Source organism: Frankliniella occidentalis, unplaced genomic scaffold (assembly GCF_000697945.3).
Source record: "Frankliniella occidentalis isolate FOCC.00 unplaced genomic scaffold, Focc_3.1 Scaffold548, whole genome shotgun sequence".
NCBI classification, from domain to species: Eukaryota; Metazoa; Arthropoda; class Insecta; order Thysanoptera; family Thripidae; genus Frankliniella; species Frankliniella occidentalis.
Genome location: NW_026267664.1, coordinates 74,184 through 92,724, shown reverse-complemented (window position 1 = coordinate 92,724; position 18,541 = coordinate 74,184). Strand labels below are relative to the sequence as shown.

General features: G+C 49.7%; 3 protein-coding genes across 3 annotated transcripts in view; 1 reads left to right on the top strand and 2 right to left on the bottom strand.

Moving 5' to 3' along the window:
- Positions 1-4,451: 4,451 nt before the first annotated feature.
- On the bottom strand, positions 4,452-5,604 carry LOC127751539 (kinesin-like protein KIF13A; the record flags this gene model as incomplete). Its single annotated transcript, XM_052275233.1, is given in 2 exon segments — positions 4,452-4,539; positions 5,114-5,604. Coding segments are annotated over 2 exon segments (143 nt in total), but the record flags the coding sequence as incomplete, so codon positions are not given.
- Positions 5,605-5,712: 108 nt separating this feature from the next.
- On the bottom strand, positions 5,713-11,944 carry LOC113218043 (cyclin G; the record flags this gene model as incomplete). Its single annotated transcript, XM_026438197.2, is given in 7 exon segments — positions 5,713-7,735; positions 7,824-8,035; positions 8,143-8,390; positions 8,479-8,740; positions 8,821-8,958; positions 9,042-9,299; positions 11,783-11,944. Coding segments are annotated over 7 exon segments (1,269 nt in total). The 3' UTR covers positions 5,713-7,602.
- The window catches only part of LOC113218044 (transmembrane protein 183), a 17,784-nt gene continuing 10,330 nt past the window's right edge, over positions 11,088-18,541 (top strand). The window contains exon 1 of the mRNA XM_026438202.2: positions 11,088-11,316. Coding sequence (XP_026293987.1) covers positions 11,280-11,316 — 37 coding nt within the window. The 5' untranslated portion in view covers positions 11,088-11,279. The remainder of the gene's footprint in view (positions 11,317-18,541) is intronic.

The window sequence follows — 18,541 nt, the reverse complement described above, 5'->3', positions numbered from 1 at the left end:
GGACTCCAATCGCGGGCCGACTCACACCAGGTGTGCATGCCCCTCTGCTCCCCGCGCCCAGCTCCCAAACGGTATGGAACGCCCCCCCCCCTCCTTCTCTCTGCTTGTTTTCCCTCCTGCTCCGTGTTTTTTCAGATATTTCTTCTGGCAGGTGTCGTGAGGTGGTGCGGTATGGAAGCCGTGCGGCACGCAGCGTGACCTGGCGGCCCGAGCGATACAACCTCCAGCAGGGCGCGAGAAGCGATGGGCTCATCACCTGCTCGTATCGACACTTTAATTAAACTATCGACACTGAAAAAAAAGGCTCCCTTTTGGAACAATTTAGAAAAGTTGGTCGAGTTTGGAAAACCGTCAAAACGTTTTTTTTTTGTTTTGTTGTTTTTTTTGTTGTTTTTTTTATAAATGGGACCTTCCGCCGAATTCGGTTATCCATAAAGAATCCATTCCGCCTTCGGAATCGAAAGTACATAAACTTGGTTCACAACGGTATTTTTAAAATGAAATTTGTTTTGCAAACATCCGGCGAGCGGCGGTCACGGCGGCGGCGCGAGACCAACCGGGTGGCCAGGACCGGGGCCAGACCTGACCCGAACCTAATTGCCATTCAGCCAGCAGCGGAGCTCGCGCACCGGAGACAAATGACGCCAATCTGCTCCCGGGGCCGGGCGGGGCAGGGCGGGCTGTCGAGGATGCGGCTTCAACCCCCCACACCCCTGGTGATTGATGATCGATGCCGTACCCCCTCACCCCCCATCCCCTCACCCCTACCCTCCCCCTCCCGCCAGTGTCTAATCCTCCAAGAACAACGACACTCACGCCCCAGAGTGGACGGAGCCGGGCCCAGGTCAAGTCAGCCGGGCCGCTCTACTATAGAGGGGGTTCATTGACACACCCTTCGACCCCCCACCCCACCCCTCTTCCCCATCTTTTCCGCAGTTTCCACGTCAGCACAATCCTCCCCAGCCGCCTCCCCTCCCCCCTCCCCTCCCCCTCCCCTCGACATCGCTACAAACAGCTCCCCTGCGGACACCGGGCAACAACACGACGAATAAATATCAAAAAACAAACACAAAAAAGGGACGGGGTAAAAGAGGGGGGGTGAGAAAGAACAAATACAAAAATACCCATTACTGTCGTTGTTTGGCATCTGAACGATTCGCGAAGTGGGAAAGGGAATAACCGCGTCCATTCCATTCGCATCCATCCACCCCCGCGGCGGCCAACAACACACCTTGCGCCCCTTTACAGCCGGGGGCTGGGGGAGGGAGAAGCGCCGCCACGCCACGCCGCGCACCTTCTCCTTTTACGAGCGGCTCGGCCCCAACCGCACGGACAAGTGCGGTGCAGTTGTCGGCAAAGGCGGCGAGGCAAAGAAGGGGCTTCTTCTTCTCCCCTCTCCCCGCCGCTCCATCCCTCTGCCCGGCTGTGCTCTCGTGGGGGCCGTTGTGTGGGAAGGGGTGGAGGTGTGAGAGGGGCGGGGCTGGGGAGGGAAAGAAACTTTATACAGGTTTTCACGAGCCTCCTCCCCGGGTGGTGGTGGTGGCAGGGGCGGTACTGCACCGGGGGACTCCCGCGGGGGAGCATCATCGCCTTCCCCCGACACTTGTTTCAGGTGCAGGTGTTGAAAGGCGAGCCCGGGGGGAAGGCAGCGCAGGGATGAAGAGCGCCCCCTGGACTGTGTTAACTCGGGCCGCGCCGCGGTGAGGGGGCGACAGAGACAGAGAGGAGATCGCGGGCAGCAGGACAGGACTCCGCGGTGCGTGAGAGCGAGAGAGGACCGCGACAAAAAAATAATGACCCTCTATAAGTTCAGGACCACCAATCGAGCTCAAAAAGCAATGCCATGATATTTGAACCCTATGCATACTGAAAGGAGGACCATGGTATTTCTTATTTCTTACACTCCCCTCGTGGTTTACGCGGGACCCTTTTTGGCGAACGTGCCACCACCCCCGCGCTGCCCACCGCTCGGGGAGGAGGGGAGGGGGTGAGGGGGCTTGTTTACTGCCGCCTCTCGGCCTGAGCCACACCTAGGGCGCTGTATAGACGTGACGCTAACCCCGAGCCGCCACACCTGAGCCAGCCAAATCGGGTCGAACGGCCCCCGGAGGCGCCAAGTGCTCACTGCTCACTCCTTTTTCAGCGCCCCCGCTGCTCCCGCTGGCTGCCCTCCTCATGCTGCAAGGCTGCAGCACGCGAGCGTATAGTAGTACACTGGGAGGGCGGGAGCAAGGGAGGCGTGACGGGCCATGGGTAAAACAAACGGATGAGAAACAGCGGGGAGGAGGTGGAGAGAGGATGGGGGCGCCGAGAAATAAGGGGCGCAACCGGAACGAGGTCGGGAGAGTGTGGGCGCCGCCGCCAGGCTAGCGTTTGGCGTTGGGGAAGGGTTGGGGGAGGGAGAGGGGAGAGAGGCGAGCGGGAGGGAGAGGAGGACGGGCGGCGTGGGGCGCCCGCGCGTCGCGGCGCTGCTGGAGGCTGGAGTCCACCTTCTCCAAAGACTCCAGGCGCGGGGGGGTTCCACCCCCCCAGGGCTCCCGGCGGCCCCGCAGTTGACATCATTTCTCTGGGACAAACACACGGTGGGGGTGCGAAGCCCCGGGCGTAGAGAGACTGGGAGCTAATGGATACACACCGCGGGCGGGTTGCCTACGCGCTCGCTCGCTAAGGCCGCGGGGGAAGCAAGATGACACGCTGCACCCAGGCACCCCCGCGGGGCGGGGCCCACCCCTAGTCAGCCCGGTCCAACGTCCTCCAGGAAAACGTCCCATTCTGAGGGAAATAAATTAAGTGCGTGTCGTGTCGTAGCCTTACAGCAATGGCGGAGCCGGGGCCGTCGGGGGTGGCGACGGGGGGTGGTGGTCGCGGCGGGGAGAGGTGGGTGGGTGGGCAGCCTAGGGCCAGCCCTAGCCGCGCGTGTCCCGAGCCGCGTGTCAACAGGACCAGCAGCAGGGCCCCGCCTGGACCAGCCTAGCCTGGTCCAGCGGCGGCGCGTTACAGCACGTCCCCCCGCCCTGGGCCGCCTGCCAAATCCGGAGCCAAGCGCCGCCGCGAAACGCCACGCCACGCCGCGAAAAAAAAACTGTCAATCCCGTTTCCCGGCCCCCTCTTTCAGGCCGTTGTTTCTCCTTCTGGCCGCGTGACTACGTATCGCGCTGCCATAGACTCCAGCATTTATTTTCTCTCCGCAAATGCGACGCATAGTTATAAAACGTTCGCCCTGGCGCAAGACGCGCGGCGCGGGGGAGAAGTGTGAGCGAACCGCCGCCGTCGGCACATTCGTCGAGGCGGCGGGCTCCGTAGTATCATCTCCGCAAAAACACACAAACTCTGCGCTCTGCAAGTTTGCATGTGTATTCGACGCACTGTACGAGCGGCCGGGCCGCCTCTCACGGTGACAGAGCCACCTCTGTCTCGTCCCTCCCCTCCGCGTCCTCCAGTACCGGTGGCAGTGGCACCGTAACCCGCATTTCGCATTCCTCCACACGGACACAGGGGCAGTGTGTGTAATCTGTCACTGTCCTCCTCCCATGCGTTTTGCCTATCGTGCCTAGAGCAGGCGGCAGTGGTACTACAAAGTGCATTCCTCCAGGTACGACACCTAAAACAAGAAGTCGTCTTTGCGTGGTTTGTTTTCATCGCGGCGTCGAGTCATGTGCGCCGCACACGGGGGAGGGGCGTGGAGCGAGAGGAAACAGCGGAGGCCGCCGGGGCTTGTCTCTTATCTCGGTCGATTCATTATCGTCACCTTTGCGTGAGGTGTCGTTGGCGGGGCGGGGCCGGCGCCGCCGCGCGGCTATAGGTACACTTGGGTACACTCCCGTGTGTATTACACCGCATGCTGCACTCGCCCTTCTCATTGCTCATGTGGCCCAGCACCCGTCCTGCTCAAAGCCCTGCAATCGCCCAGCTCACGGCCCTGCAATCGCCCTACTCATTGCTCACGTCCCTGCGCCTTGAACTCGCCATGCTCACGCCCCTACGCCCTGCACTCGCCCTGCTCACGACCCTGCACCCACCCTGCTCACGGCCCTGCACTCGCCCAGCTCATTGCTCACGCCTCTACGCCCTGCACTCGCCCGCGCCACCTGCCAGGATACGGCCATTCAATATCGTGCTGCAGACAGCAGAGGCCCTGCCGAGGGGAAGGAGGGCCATCACGGAGGCACGACGGCTGTAGATCTCGGTTAGGACCGTTCGTGCCGAAAGAGCGGCCGGGGGAGCCCAGGGCTCAGGTGCCGAGCTGGTCGTAAAAACCGTAGACGGGCGGTAGGGCCGGGACCCCACCACCTGAGGGGCGCACCAGACACCCCTGGACCCGTTCTCAGCAAATGATCAGCTCGTGCGGAATGTGGAGGGATGTGATAATACTTTCACACCTCCACGGCCGAAATAAAATCGCAGAAAACAAGAAACGTATGGAATATGCTGGCGCTTGCTGTGTCACTTACCTTTCCATCTTGTCCAGGGTATTGGGGTGGTGCAGAATGGTCTGGTCACTGTCCATTTCGACGACACAGTCCGTCCCAAGTTCGAGTTCTGAGGACAAGATATTCGTATCACACCGTGAATCTGACACCTAACCAAAATATGAATTCAAGCATGCCAAAATAATAGTTTAGAAAAAATTATTGGTAGAATTAAAATTTAATTAGCACAAACAATAAATGAAAAATTGACACACAAGTGACTAAGCTGTTCTAAATTTACATTAGTAATATCACATAAATGTCAGCAATGATTTGCTGTCCTTCGGCATCCGAACAGGTGCACAGACAACTAATGACTTCTTTTATTTAAAAAGCTGATGTTTTGCATACAAAATTGCAATGAGACATTAAATTAAAGAAACACAATAAAATGAAAAGTGAGACTAAAAAATTTTAGGTCATAAATAATGGTCAATAGACATTCATAAATAGTTGAAGTTGTCAGTAAGAGATAGCTTTTTCTTTACTTACAACTGAAGTGACAAGTCACACATTACAAACTACACAATAAGTTAACCGTGGCATGACAATCCGAGCAAACTACAACAATTTTGTGTCTAAGGTCACTTGTTGCCATGAAAATTCTGCTGAAATAAACCATTTTACAATAAAATATTTCTCACCTCTTCTGTTAAATGGTCGAACCCTCACCGCTACTTTAATTTTATCCGTCGCCATGACTGCACTTTTACTGTGAAAGCTAAACAACAATTAAACTATATGCAATTGCATAATACAAATTGATTTAACACACTTCTCCGCCTTCAACCCATTATGAACCACGCGTAAATCATTATTTTCGAGGAACACGACACTCGCGACAACAGACGTCCACCATTTGCAATTCACTAAACATGACTGGGCTACGTCACAGAGTCTGTTCTAGTGTGGGTCTCTGTTTCACTGAGATGAGGAACCGGTCACTTTATGCCCGCCTTGTGTGGTGGAGCGAGGTTAGGCGAAGCACCGCGAGAGGGCAGCACGATGCAGGCTAGCGGCCTAGCGTCTTCTGGCGCGTCTTTTAAACTGACCAAACATGGAACCCCTCTGCAGCTGCAGCTCAACTCTTCGGCCTCTTTAAATATTAGTACTGCCGGCTTTAGTATCTTTTACGTAGTACGGCCCCAGGGGTAGGAAGGATATTTTTTCCATATTCATAAATATGTGGAGGGATGGATAATGAGTTTCCTCTGAAAGGCAATGTGAAAAGTAAGAAGTCATATTTGATGGAAGGAAACATAGCAAATGCCATGTCACGTTAAATTTATTTTTTTGTTTCTTGTCACCACATCAGTCAGCAGTTTAAGATACAATTTACATTGGTGAATTCCATGGTCTCATATGTATAGAGGGTGAAAAAGAATATTGGCACTCACAATTTCTCAAATGACATGAGATGATATTTAGACAAACATGTGAAGAGTGAATTAGATGTCAATAAATAAAACTAAATATATATAATACAGGAGAGAGAAAAACCTCACACCATCATAACTTGAGCCAAGTAACAGAAGCTCATCCAGCAAAATAACTTGTAATACTTCGAAACAGAAAGAGGATGTTTTAAACTCCTTCCTAAAACAGAAGATTTTTACAAAATTGGAAAAAAACTGAAATAAAAAGAATGACCATATATTAAGTTAACAAATAAAAATTTCTTAACAGTCTAACAAAACATAAGCAATAACTTTCCAGATAATGTCCTTTTCTGTATAAGAAGTATTACTTGCAACATTCAATATAATCAAGACCTCTCAAAGACATAGAAATGAAAGTACGTTTTGCACCATCACACTCACACTTCTGTCACAGACACGTACAACACTTACACAAACAGATTATTGAGATCTTACCTTTGGAAGGAATTTTTTTGTAGTTTCTACATGCTTTATATATTTTTTTTTGTACTTTATCACTTAAAAAAGGCAGATGCAACCTTTCCAAACAGCTCGAAGTGGTCCTCCAAGTATACAAGATTTCAAAAGTAAAGTCAAGTCACACCCTGCACTTAAGTCATACTAAGGCTTCAGGAACTTTCAAATGTCCCCATTCATCACAACAGCCAGAATGTCAGATCTCTGTAAAACTGGTCACAATAAGGCTAAGATTACACAGAAATCATTCACGGCAAAGAAGCCTATTAGGTGACCCATCTGGCCATATATAAACTTGACTAACATTGGTGGGCAATGAAAAATGAGGGTAACTTAACACAAGATGACTAGCGGTACACTGGCTGCATAATTTCAAAAGAACACTTTCTGTACAGTCTATAGTATGCAAGTAAACCCTCTGAAGTCATGACAGCACAAGAACTTGCTTAGTGAAATTATACAATGAGGATCTACATGCATACAATTAGAGCTGTAATGAGCTCTCCTCAATTAGAGTAAAGAGCAGTCCTAGAAATGATCACAAAATGCATATCTTATACTTAACTTAAATCTAATTATTTTTTTTAATACTCATATATTTTAACATTTATAATTTTTATTTGATTTTTATGCTGTGGTAACCTACTATAAAGAAGCTTTAACTGTGGAAAGATTAAGCAGCATGGACTGGTCCACATCTCAACATTTTAAAGGTATATTCCTCCACAGCCCACAGATGGTCAATAAGTAATTAAGATTTCAGTTCATTGTTCTCTATACAGTAATTGACTGACAGTGCAACATAAATAAGCTTACCTAGCTAATATTGTCCTGTTGAAGCACAGCTCCACCAGGAAAGTTATAGAAGCATTTTATGAAGACCTCTTCACTAAATTCTTTCAATGGTTAACACAATAAATGCTCTTGATAGGAAGAGTGTCCTGATAAAATGCAAATTTATCAAGTCTTTCAGCATAAAGATTGTAGATATGAAGAGCAGTATTTTTTCAACCTAACAAAAAAAAAACTGCCCAATGCATGTACAGTATTTTGTGCAGTCATTAGAATAAATAATCAGCTGTCAGCAGTTAAATAATAAAATTAAAAACAAAGAAAGGTTGATATGACTGTTACAGGTAGTAAAGAGGCAATCCACGGATGAAAAGCTGACAAGAGGAAAAGAACACAGAGGCCCACTTCCAATAAAAATAAAATGCAGGTCAGAGCCTTGACAGCTTTCATTGATAAGACTTAATTTTAAACCAACGCATGTCTTCAACGCCATCCTGCAGCATGTGTGCACCTTCCTTTTGATTACAGGATTCCTCCTTTTCTGATTCTGAGCTTTCTTCTGAGCTCACACTGCCTGACCTGAAAACAACAAGAAACATGAGCATCCACAAAGAACCAAAATCATAAACAAAATAAATCTTGGAAATTGATTGGGACAAAATTTTACCTTTGTCGAGATTCTGAGACAGCAAATTGCTTGTGCTCTTCGATAGTGGGCAACTGAGCGGCAAGGCGGTCAATTGGACGAAGTAGGCGTCTTGTACGATGGGACAACTTCCACACAAGACGTTGTCGATGTGGCATCTGAGACTGAGCATTGTACTTAGTCATCACATCATTTACAGCTTCCAAGCATATAGAGAAAGATGCTGCTGATATCTGGAAAGTGAAATAATAATGTGAAATTTGATGTGCAAACAGCTTGTTTAATTTTAGTTAAGGAGTATTAATATTGAAGTAGAGAAGGAAGTGAGTCAAAAATATACCTGCGATATCTTTTGAAGACAGACAGCAAACGAAATGAGCTGCACTAGCTGAGCACAAAGAGCAGGATCATCCTGAGAACCAATGGCCTCAACTCCGGCTTGCAGTTGCGAGCAGAGAAGAACAAGAGCAATGACACTTGGCCTGAATGTTGAGCACTTGGAATCACACACAACAATTTCCAGTCTTTGCCAAATATCAGGGCCCTGTGCCCCTGCAGAAAGGGTCTTTTGGAAGAGTACTCCAAGTTCTGTGGACAAACAATTAATCATTAGTTAATTTAACTTGAAAAGATGGAGGGATGAGTTAATCCAATTAAACATGACAATATTGCTCACCAGAAGAAATAAAGAGTGAGTGATAAAGTCGCAAGAAACTGAGAGGAGTTGTAGGTAAGCCACATGCTGACACCCTGTTGACATCAAGCTTTAGTGCAATGATGCTCTCCATTCGTTGCAGATCTCCTGAGGTGCATTTTGATTGAGAAATGAGGGCCAAGTCTTTCAGGTCTGTCTCTGGGCAACCTCCATGAAGTGCAACTTGCTGGACGGCAAGGGAAAAGCTGCTTACAGACACACATGCCATATGTCTGGCTTGAACCTAAGAGTCAAAATAAAAGATTAATTCAGGACATTCAAAGAGATGTGCAATAACATGAATAACAAAAAGTTACAACTTACCTTCATTTTTGATAAGAATCTATCCATATAGTTGATGGCAACAAAGAGAACATCAGAAGGCAAATCGTACCAAACCTTGAGGCAGCGCAGGACATGAGCAGATCCATCACGAATACCATCAGTGATGAGATTTTTGTCCTGAAAAAGTTAAAACATTTGAGTTAGATACAAAAATGAAAATTTTGCATTGTCTGAGATGTTAATAATAATATAAGGCTTACATTTCCTGAACTGGGGAGTTCCAGGTTGGTAACAAATGTGTCTTCCATGGCAATGGCCTCTTCAAGTTGTTTAAGAGCAGGCAGCATAGCGTCAGACAGATTTTGCTCCATAGTGATATTAAGTGATTCAACCAGTTGTGTGAAATCTTGTGTCTGAGCTAAGTAGCTGTCAGGCTGGACAAGGTCCATTCTTGAGATGTCACCCTCAGTAACAACTCCCGTTACACCGCAAGAATGGGCCAAGCAGGGGCCTCTGACCTAAAACAGAAAAAAATAAAATAAAATTAGTACAAACACAATAGAAAAATTCGTTCCAGATGAAACAAAGTCATGGAACCAACTAAATTTCAATGTTATTTGGTTTAAGCAACAGCAGAGGAAGGAAAGAACAAAAAAAATCTACCATAAGTCACCAAAAAGAGCGGGAAATTATTGAGAAGGCCAACTTCCAAGTAACACAGAGAAAATACAAACTTAAGTTAAAGAGAAACTATGTTTCTGCTCACTTAGAAAATAAGATATGAAGTAGTTCATACTTGTTAAGAGAGACTAGGCATAAACAATTTATTGGTAAAAGTTTGAGATTTCAGAAGCAAAAGACTGAATACAAACTTAACAGTGAATAAAACTAAAAAATGAACATACCAAGTACATTTGAGTTCAATAAGCCCCCATGGTGACACACTAATTTATCATGATAATAGAAGTCTAGTCAGTCTGAATCTTAAGTTTGAACCGTCCGATTCCGATGGCGTCAGCTGATACTAAAATTTCTAACGGCTTTCACAGACCCTACGCGGGCGCGCGAAAAAGTAGATCCCGTTGCCGGCCGAATTACGAGACTAGTTTCAGATGATTATCATACATCTAAAATATTTGAATTAACATACTAACTCTGCTTGTAAAATCTATTTTTCTTTCAATATAATAATAGTACCAAGTATACAACGTAAAAGTAACAATGATGTCATTCATACGGGATCTAAGGGCACAAGGGGATGATCAGGATGAGGATGACACTAGTAGTCGATTCAAGAAACAAAGCAAAGACCGTGAAAAAAGCGAAAAGTTGAGACTGTGGACACAAGATTTCTTTTTCTAACAGATGCAAGATAAGTGGATGAAAGTATTACTATTTATTCAAAACTATCCATCACGTATAGGTGTCAAATGACAGTAGACCCATCTTCTAGCAATTTCTCGGTACTACGACGAAATAAAATTACAGATTTAATTCCGGAAAACAAATATCAGTAACGCATGTCGCAGGAATGCAGATAAAACTTCTACTGGGAAGTGCTGAGTAATATGAGGGAAGATTAGGGAATTTTAGGCCAAGGGTCTGACGCAATAGGCAACGAATGACCCGCCGGAATACCATTGAATTAACAGCGGGAATATCAATATAAGAAGACTACAATCTGTTTTTCAACGATCAGATGCATGAGAGATAATGCGCACATGCATCGGTGCAATGAAAATGTCACGAAAGTCTTCCTTGGCTAAGGATGAGGCAAGAACATCCAAAGGAGAGAGTGGGAGGAGAGGCCCACTTCCCCCGATACACAAATAACGCAGAACAATTTCGTTTCTACCGATTCTGCCAGAAAATTCCGAAAGCAGGACACAGTACTTTAGTACTTACTCTAGTTATGGATTTAATGGAGGAAGGCGAAAGGGAACCATGTCTAACACAGCGACAGGTGCTCCATGGTGATGCTCTTAGAACGGTGTTTGAGTGACTACTGAACTGGCGACTCAGAGTACATAAACAATGACCAAACACCGCGGATGCCTACAGTCCACCGTGGAACCTAGGACTACTTTTCAGCTTCGAATCCAAAACTGCCAACCTATGAAAGCAAATACGTTGCCGCAAACCTCGTACATTTTACAGATTTTTGAGACATAAAGTAAATATTCATCTGAAACACCAAATTAAAACAACAAAACTTCTAATTTTGTAGTCAAAAAATCTACTAATACGGTATTTGTGTGAACTATTTTGTTCTCTCAGTTTGCTGCTGTGAAAAGTTTGTTCCCCCTCCACCTTTCAGACGACGGACGGACGACGGGTTGTGTTTTCACGAACAAGTGTTTTAGGGACCGAAAAATGTCATTCGGAAATCATGATCTCAAAGAATTAATTCAAGTTTACATGTAATATAAAACGTAATGAAGCTCAATTAGACTAAGTACTTCAATTTTAGAAGGCTGACTTACACGACGCAGGGCAGAATGTCTCATCGAAAAGACATCAAACCAAGATTTGGAGGTTAGTACCGTACACGCATCCACAACCAGTACATTTTAATCTGTGTACGATGTACATATTTTACACAAATGTGTTGGTGCATCAGGACGGTGTCTCGAAGAATGATTTTCTTTCAGTAGATTAGTCACTAGTTCACAACTTTCAACCTTAAATATAATTGGGAAAGTTCCATTTGCCATTTCACATTACTTTCCGTATCAGTACACTTAACTATTTAAAGTTCAGATTTTACAAAATGGTACATGAAAAGAAAATCATTAAGCGAGATTGAAATACCAGTGGCAATCGTGATAGTTAAGATGGTTTTAGATTTGACAAATGCCTTTGCGGTTAAAGATCGAGGCTCGTTTGCTCTTTCCTCTCCGACCAAAACCTAATTCTTATTACTTGTCAAGGTGCTTGGTCGAGCTTGACTCTGCTGCATTGCTTCAGCCTTACTGTCTGTGTGTAATATTACGTGACTCACCTCTCCTATTAAACACATATTCCGTTTTGGTGCTGCACAACTTGTTGAGTGTCGTAAAGTTGTAGCGGAGTAAAATCCACTGATGCACAGGTTTGCTGGTGCTGACTGACTCACTGAAATTACTTTCCTCTAAATTTGTGAGCGACCGTCACTGTGAGAAGTCTGTTCGCGCGTGTACTTGACTGCACTCTGCGGACCTTCAGGTTGAGCTTCACTACATAACGTTCGCCGGGCCCGGGCCGCATGGCTCCGTGCCCCGTGGCCCCGGGGAGGGGGAGAGGGGAGGGGACGGAGAGGGGGGAGGAGGACAAGTTGAGACTTGCTCCCGGCATGAGCCGGCCATCTCCCCATCGAGCAGGAATAGACATGCGCGAGCGCGCGCCGGCCGGCGGGGGCCTGTCGCTGGGCGCGGGCATTCTCCTCTGCTCGAGAACCTTGTGGAAGTGAAAGAATGCGTGGGGCGGGGCGGGGCAGGGGGCCAGGGCGTGTTGAGGAGGGTCCGGGGTGCGGTGCCGCAGGCAGGGTGCGGCTGTGGCTGCGGCGGTTGGCGCCTGCTGCCTGCAGCCTGCCCGCCGAGGGGAGAACATCTGCACAGAGATATGCAGCATCTGCAGCTGCAGCGGAAGCGCATGCTGCGCTGGCGGAAGGACACTGTGCTCAGCGCGTGGTCCGCGCCCGCGCTCCCGCGTGTCGACGTCGGCCGTGAGCATGAGTGCCGCCGCGGGTCGGGCGCGGGATGACATCGGCCGGGCCCGGCCTCGAGGGAGGAGGTGTCGCCACACGTCACGGGGCTCAAGTGCAACCCGTCAAGGGCGGCGGGGGGCGGCTAGGCTGCGCAGCGGAGGCACGCCACCCCACCCCGCTCCTCCCTGGGGCCCCGCCCCCGCCCTCGCGGCGGCCGTGTAGAGTTGACCGCGAAGCGGCCTGGCGCCAGCGCATCTAGCCTCGCCGTGCAGCGTGACGTACTAAGGGAGGGAGAGTAGGGGGGCAATGTCGGGCAATGCTCCGTGCGCAGAGGAGGAGGACTTCATAGACGGCTCAAGAGCACCAGACAGAGCGTCACTCGCGCGCGTGCAGGTGGGGCGTTGCTGTCGGCCACGCACCGCAGCCCCGTGCGAGTAGGCAACTTAGAGGCACCCATGCATTGCATTGTGCGGCTATGGCCGCCCGGCCCCTGCCCGGGTTAGGGTTAGGGTAACTCAGGATACCGAAATGTGTCCTGACCGTTATAATGCAAGTACCCGATTGAAGAAAAGCACTCGGAGTGTCTTTAAACGTCTAAATTGCCCTGATTCCTGAGTTTTAATCAGCAAAGTACGCGAAATGAAAGGGTTCACATATTTCGTGTGCCCCTTTTCACGCCACTACGTTGCCATACCCAGGGAAGCATATTCTTGATTCTTCCATGTTTTTGGCTGAATTTAAAAAGATTGTTCTTGTTTTGAGAAAATTGTGCTTAAAATTAAACAAGTACAATTCCTCGTACAATTCTCTCAAAATAAAGTACAATGTTCTTAGGTTCAGCAAGAACATAGAGAAACCAAGAACATGCTTCCCGCCTGGGTGCATTTCACATCTCTACGTTCGCCTTATCTGATGTGGTCTATTGGACTAGTTTGATCGAGTATCCGACTCGCCACGTCCTGTCGCCGTGATCCGGTCGTGGACATTGACCCTTCGCCCGGCCGGAAGATCCCCGTTTGCCGATTCGCCGATTCTCATGGCGAGCAATCTTTATTTCCTCGTCAGCAGAAACATCGGGTTGCCTGGGGAGATACAGAAAAGGAGGCTCGCCTTCCTTTTTTCACCCTTTTTATTATTTTTATTCCTGCCCCATTAGCAAATCACGTCCGATTGTGTCGTTCCTCGTCGACACTCTTTTTCCTTGACGGCGCAAACAATACACAGCACATTTAATTTTTGTTTGTGAATGCTGATTTGGGGTCGGTTTCACCTTGGCCCAAACTCTGCCTCTCGCTATCGTGTGCGCGGGCCGTTTTGCAAGATTTGCGCGCCTTATCTGCGTATTAGCTTGCCTGCGCAGCGTGCAGGCCGGGCCCTTCCCCACCTGTGTGACGCTTTTGACGACACATGTTTGACTCCTCTCGCCCCGGCCCCCTTTCCCATTTCTTGGTATTTTCTTTTGTATTTTTTTGTATTTTTTAAGGGGCATTGGGGAGGGGGGTCCCTTCCCGCCTTAAATTTAAATGTCAAAGCTCTTTCACAAATACAGGCCAGTCTTTACGTCACCCGCGTGCCTGGGCGAGGCGAAGGCTCTGGGTCAGCCGAGGGCGCCTTGGGCCCCCGGCGGGGTCCTCTTTTATTTAGATGGGGAAAGAGCAGCAGACGGTGGGGCGGGGCGCGGAGGGGCGGGGGGCGGCACCCGATCGCCTCGGCGCGGCGGCTCGATCGGCAGCAGGGACATTCCGGGCGTGTCGTAGACAACCACTTGTTGCACCTCCCTGGGCTCCCTTTATAGCCCCCCTCCCCCCACAATCGGGCGACAAAGCGTTTTGGCCCTGAGAAACGAATTCTCGAAACTTCAGGAACAGGCTGCATTTCCAAGTGCATTTTGGGATTGGTCCTACTTTTAGGCCACATCCAGAGGTTAGAAGGTTGGGTTGGGCGATGGCTATGGGGTGCGACCGACTAGACCTCCAGTCTAGACCAGAGAGAACCACTATCGGCGCCTCGTTCTCTGATAAGGGGGCAAGAGGGAGGTGAAGGAGGAGGAGGGGGTTCACGGTTGAGGAAAAGCCACACCGTGTTACACTATGTGACCAGCTGAAACTCGAGAAATGTGGCTCGACCGCCGAGGATCCGTTTGGTCGCGGCTGGGGACTGCCTTTCCCTCCTCTCTCGCCACCGCGGCCGACCCGCCTCACCTCGGGTCCGCGGTCCGAGTCCGCGCAGAACCCTGCCGCGGATCGTTTCGACATTCCCGCGTGTTTCTTGGCAGCTCCTCGCCTGTTCGGAGGCTGCACCGCGGCCAGCCCATAGCCCATCCACATTTACCGGATTCTTATTTTTCAAGATATTTTTGCTTTCGCGCCCTGATTTGGCGCGTAAAGCCTTGCGCCATGCTGCCATGCACACTTGAACATTGCGTCCCAATGAAAGGATGAAACCTCTCTGAGGTTTCAAGAACATTCCCGGAAGTGCTTCCTTCACAATTCGAGGAGCGCCTTCCCAAATTATGAGGATATATATACTTCGTCCATTTTTAAGGCGAGCGCCAGGTGTTAAATTTATACCGCCATACGAAGTAAAATTTTAAATTAATCATGTGTTAAAGTTTTTTTTCTTCTTTTTTTATTTGTTTTCGTCGAATCGGGCTACAGTTGCACGTTGCACGGCGGGCTCCACGTCGTCGTGATCCTCGACTCGAAGTGCGCGCGGTGTCTCACAGCGGGGACGGAACCAGCAGGCGGGGCCCCCCCAACTCGGTCCGAAGGCTGACGTGCCTCGAGTTAATGGCTTCGAAGGACAATTTGTGGAGCTCTGTGTGTGGGGCGCCCCCCACCCCTGTAGTGGCGGGCTGGGCCGGGCCGGGCGGGGCGGTCCGCGACCGGGCGCCACACCAGCACGGCGCCGCCCGCGCGCGCCGCGCTACCGTCCTCGGGGGCGCGGTCCCATAATGTATGTATAGTGATCGCGGTGATCGCTTGCTCGCACAAACAACATTTTCAAGTTGGTTGAGCGCGCGCGGGGCCAAATTTTTGTCATTTCCCGGCCGTCTTTCGCATAAGTTTGCAATTTACCTTTGTGCTACTACTCAGTCAGCCATGCAGTTTTCGAAAAATCAAAAACAAACTTGTGCACGGTTTCTGTGATTGTACAGATTTGTGTATGTCTAATGACTCTTATGCTGATGCTTATTCGGAAAATGTGTGAAACACACCCAATACCCCAAAAATGTAAAAAGTAATAATAATCAGGTTTTTATAGAAATTTGAACCCTCAGACTTGAAATTTCGTGTGGAGTTAATTAACAGCTCTGTATTATGGTCATGATTATGACGAATTGCCTAATTTTACGGTTAAGATGAAGTTTTGACAGTGCCTGAGCGCCCGGTGCGCGCCGGGGTCAGCGCCCGGTTCATAAGCGGCCATGGCAGTCGACGCCGCGGGCGGAATTGGGTCACTGCGGCTCGGGGCTGAAAATAAAGGGAGACACACTTGATAAGAGAGGGCGTGCGAGAGAGTACACCGCACCATAAAAAAGTGTGTATTTGATATTAGCAGTGCATTGCACTTGATTATTCGTGTGCTTGATTCATTTCAGGACAATGCCCTATTTATGACAGTTTTTACTTGCGTTACAATCCCAATTCTCTCAAAACAAGCATATTGGCCTTCATTAAATCAACACTGAAAAAAATGATTTGGCCGTCAGAACAAAATATTAGTTAATTTCTGGACAATCGATCAAAAATAAATTGTTGAGATAACTGATAAGAATTGACAAAATTGGGCAGCTTGGCCACAATGGTTGTCACTACATATATATCACTGTGAAAATAATGTCTGGTATTTTCGGGTGATTTTGTGCACTCTAAAGCTTTAATTTTCCTCCGAAGTGGCCCACAAACCGACTGCATACCGTGTAGGACAGGACCGGGAGAGTGAGGAGGATGATGACGAGGGCTGCCGTCATGCTCGGTATGGGGGTCAAGGCGGCGGTGGGGCTCTGCTGCGCGCCCTTAGCCTACCCCCCGGCTGACGGATGAGACCATCGCATCGCGGTAGTGTGTGTGTCGGCAATCACACGCAAGGCGCGCAAGGGCCCCTCAGCCCCGCGGCCAGCAGCTGCTATTTCAGGTCGCGGGGCCGCGGGGGCGTGGCCGTGGTGGGCGCGGCCCTTGGCTTGTAAACACCACACACACGACGACTCTCGGGGGTCGGGGGGACTCCTGGACGCGGGCCGGACGCGGGCCGCTCACGGCGCGGCGAAAGTGAAGCGCAGCAGAGTGCGCCGGTGAATAACCCGCTCTCCTCTCCGCATTGTCACGATGGGCTTCCCGCTCCGGCGAGCGAGCGAGTGTGACGTCAGCCCGCGTCGGCCCCGGCGCGCCCCGCCCGGAACAGACTTTCATGCTGATCTCGTCGGTCCCGGCCCCGGCCGTCCGTGACTCAGAAGTGTCTGTCTGTCACAGCGCAGCGCGGCCGAGCTTGCAATCTGCGGCCATCCTATGATGAGTATTGCCTAGTATTTCTGCCAGGCAGGGCTTACGCAGAGGGCGCGGCGAGAGGGAGATCGGGTGGCCGTTGCAACACGCCGCGGCCGGCGGCTCTGTGGTATGACGTACAGGAGGCCGCCCGCGGACGGACGGACGGGCTGGGGCGGGCTGGTTAGACTGGCGGGCGCGCCGATAGAGAGACAGACACGTGACCAGGAGGCCCATGCCCTTATCGTCAGCCCGTAGTGAAGGGATCGCAGCTAGTCTGGTGGACTCTGAACCCGTGTAGTGTGTGTGAGTGAGAGCTCGGCGCATCCTCACAAAAAAAAACACACACACACAACACAACACAACACACATACTCACACAACCGTCTTGACTCTAGTACATTTCTTGTGTTGCTTTTGATTTTCAAAAGCCAGGAAAAACGAAAGCAACATTGCGCTTGGCTTTGAGAGAGAGTTAAAAACCCACTTGTGACAGGCAGAATGCTCCGAAAACAAGTAGAATGTTCTTGAAAAAAATACTAGGTAGACGCAAAATGTACTTAGTTTAAGGAGAGTTTTTTTAGTGTCTTCCCTTCTCAGCGACCGTCCGTCGTCTCTGTCTGCCTCATGCGCGGCACACGCTCACTCTCTCTTTTCCCCCAACAACACTGTTGTGACTCCCTGCAGACCCAGACAAATGAATGAGGCCCCCAAATGCTCTCGAATAAGCAGCACAAGCAGGCGACATGTGTGCGGTATTCCTCTCTTCTTAGTTAGAGCGGCGTGAGGCGCCATGGGGTAGCTATAGGGTGACTGCGCCGACCCCGTTGCGTAAGTTTGATGGGGGACGGCGACGGAAGCGACAGGCGGGTCTACTAGGACAAACAGGGCCGGGTTATCCTGTAGCGATGGTATGGCACGACATCAAGTGAAGGGGCTACCTGCCTTGGGAAAGATTTGACTTCGAACTTTTGTAGCCAATTTTGATTGACGTTTTGGAAGAGAATAAGTTTGATGCCGGTGAAAGAAAAGAGTGTGCAAACTTTTAGGCAGACAACACAAAAACTGTCGAGAAGTATAGGCCATTGTCTTGTTGACTCGGCACTTGGATGTCGGGTGTCGGGTCCTTGTGCCTAAATAGGCGACGGGGCGACGCGGGCAGACATGAGGACGCCTCGCTCACGTGGTAAGCGAGCGCAGCCTGCACAGTACTAGACCGCCCCGCCCCCCTATGCCAGCCGATACCGGGCGACCTGCGTACACTCACAAAAATATGAAAACGATCTTTTGGAGGGCATTGTGATATTTTATTAAGCATGCGAGTGTAATCAATATCGAAATACATTTTCTTAAAAACAAAATCCCTCAAAAAATCGAGTACGCCCGCTCGATCAAAGAATATTTTCTTGAAAAAAAAATGTCCTCACAAATATTGTGTACACTCTTTTCTGGGTCAGGAGTAATGAAACCATGAAATTACCTGTAGCTACACAGATTCTACGAGAAATCTCAAACGTAAAACAAGCAGAGGGCGTCAGGCGTTCGGAGTGGGGAAAGCGAGGGGAAACGCAACAGCGCGTACGGGGCGGGGG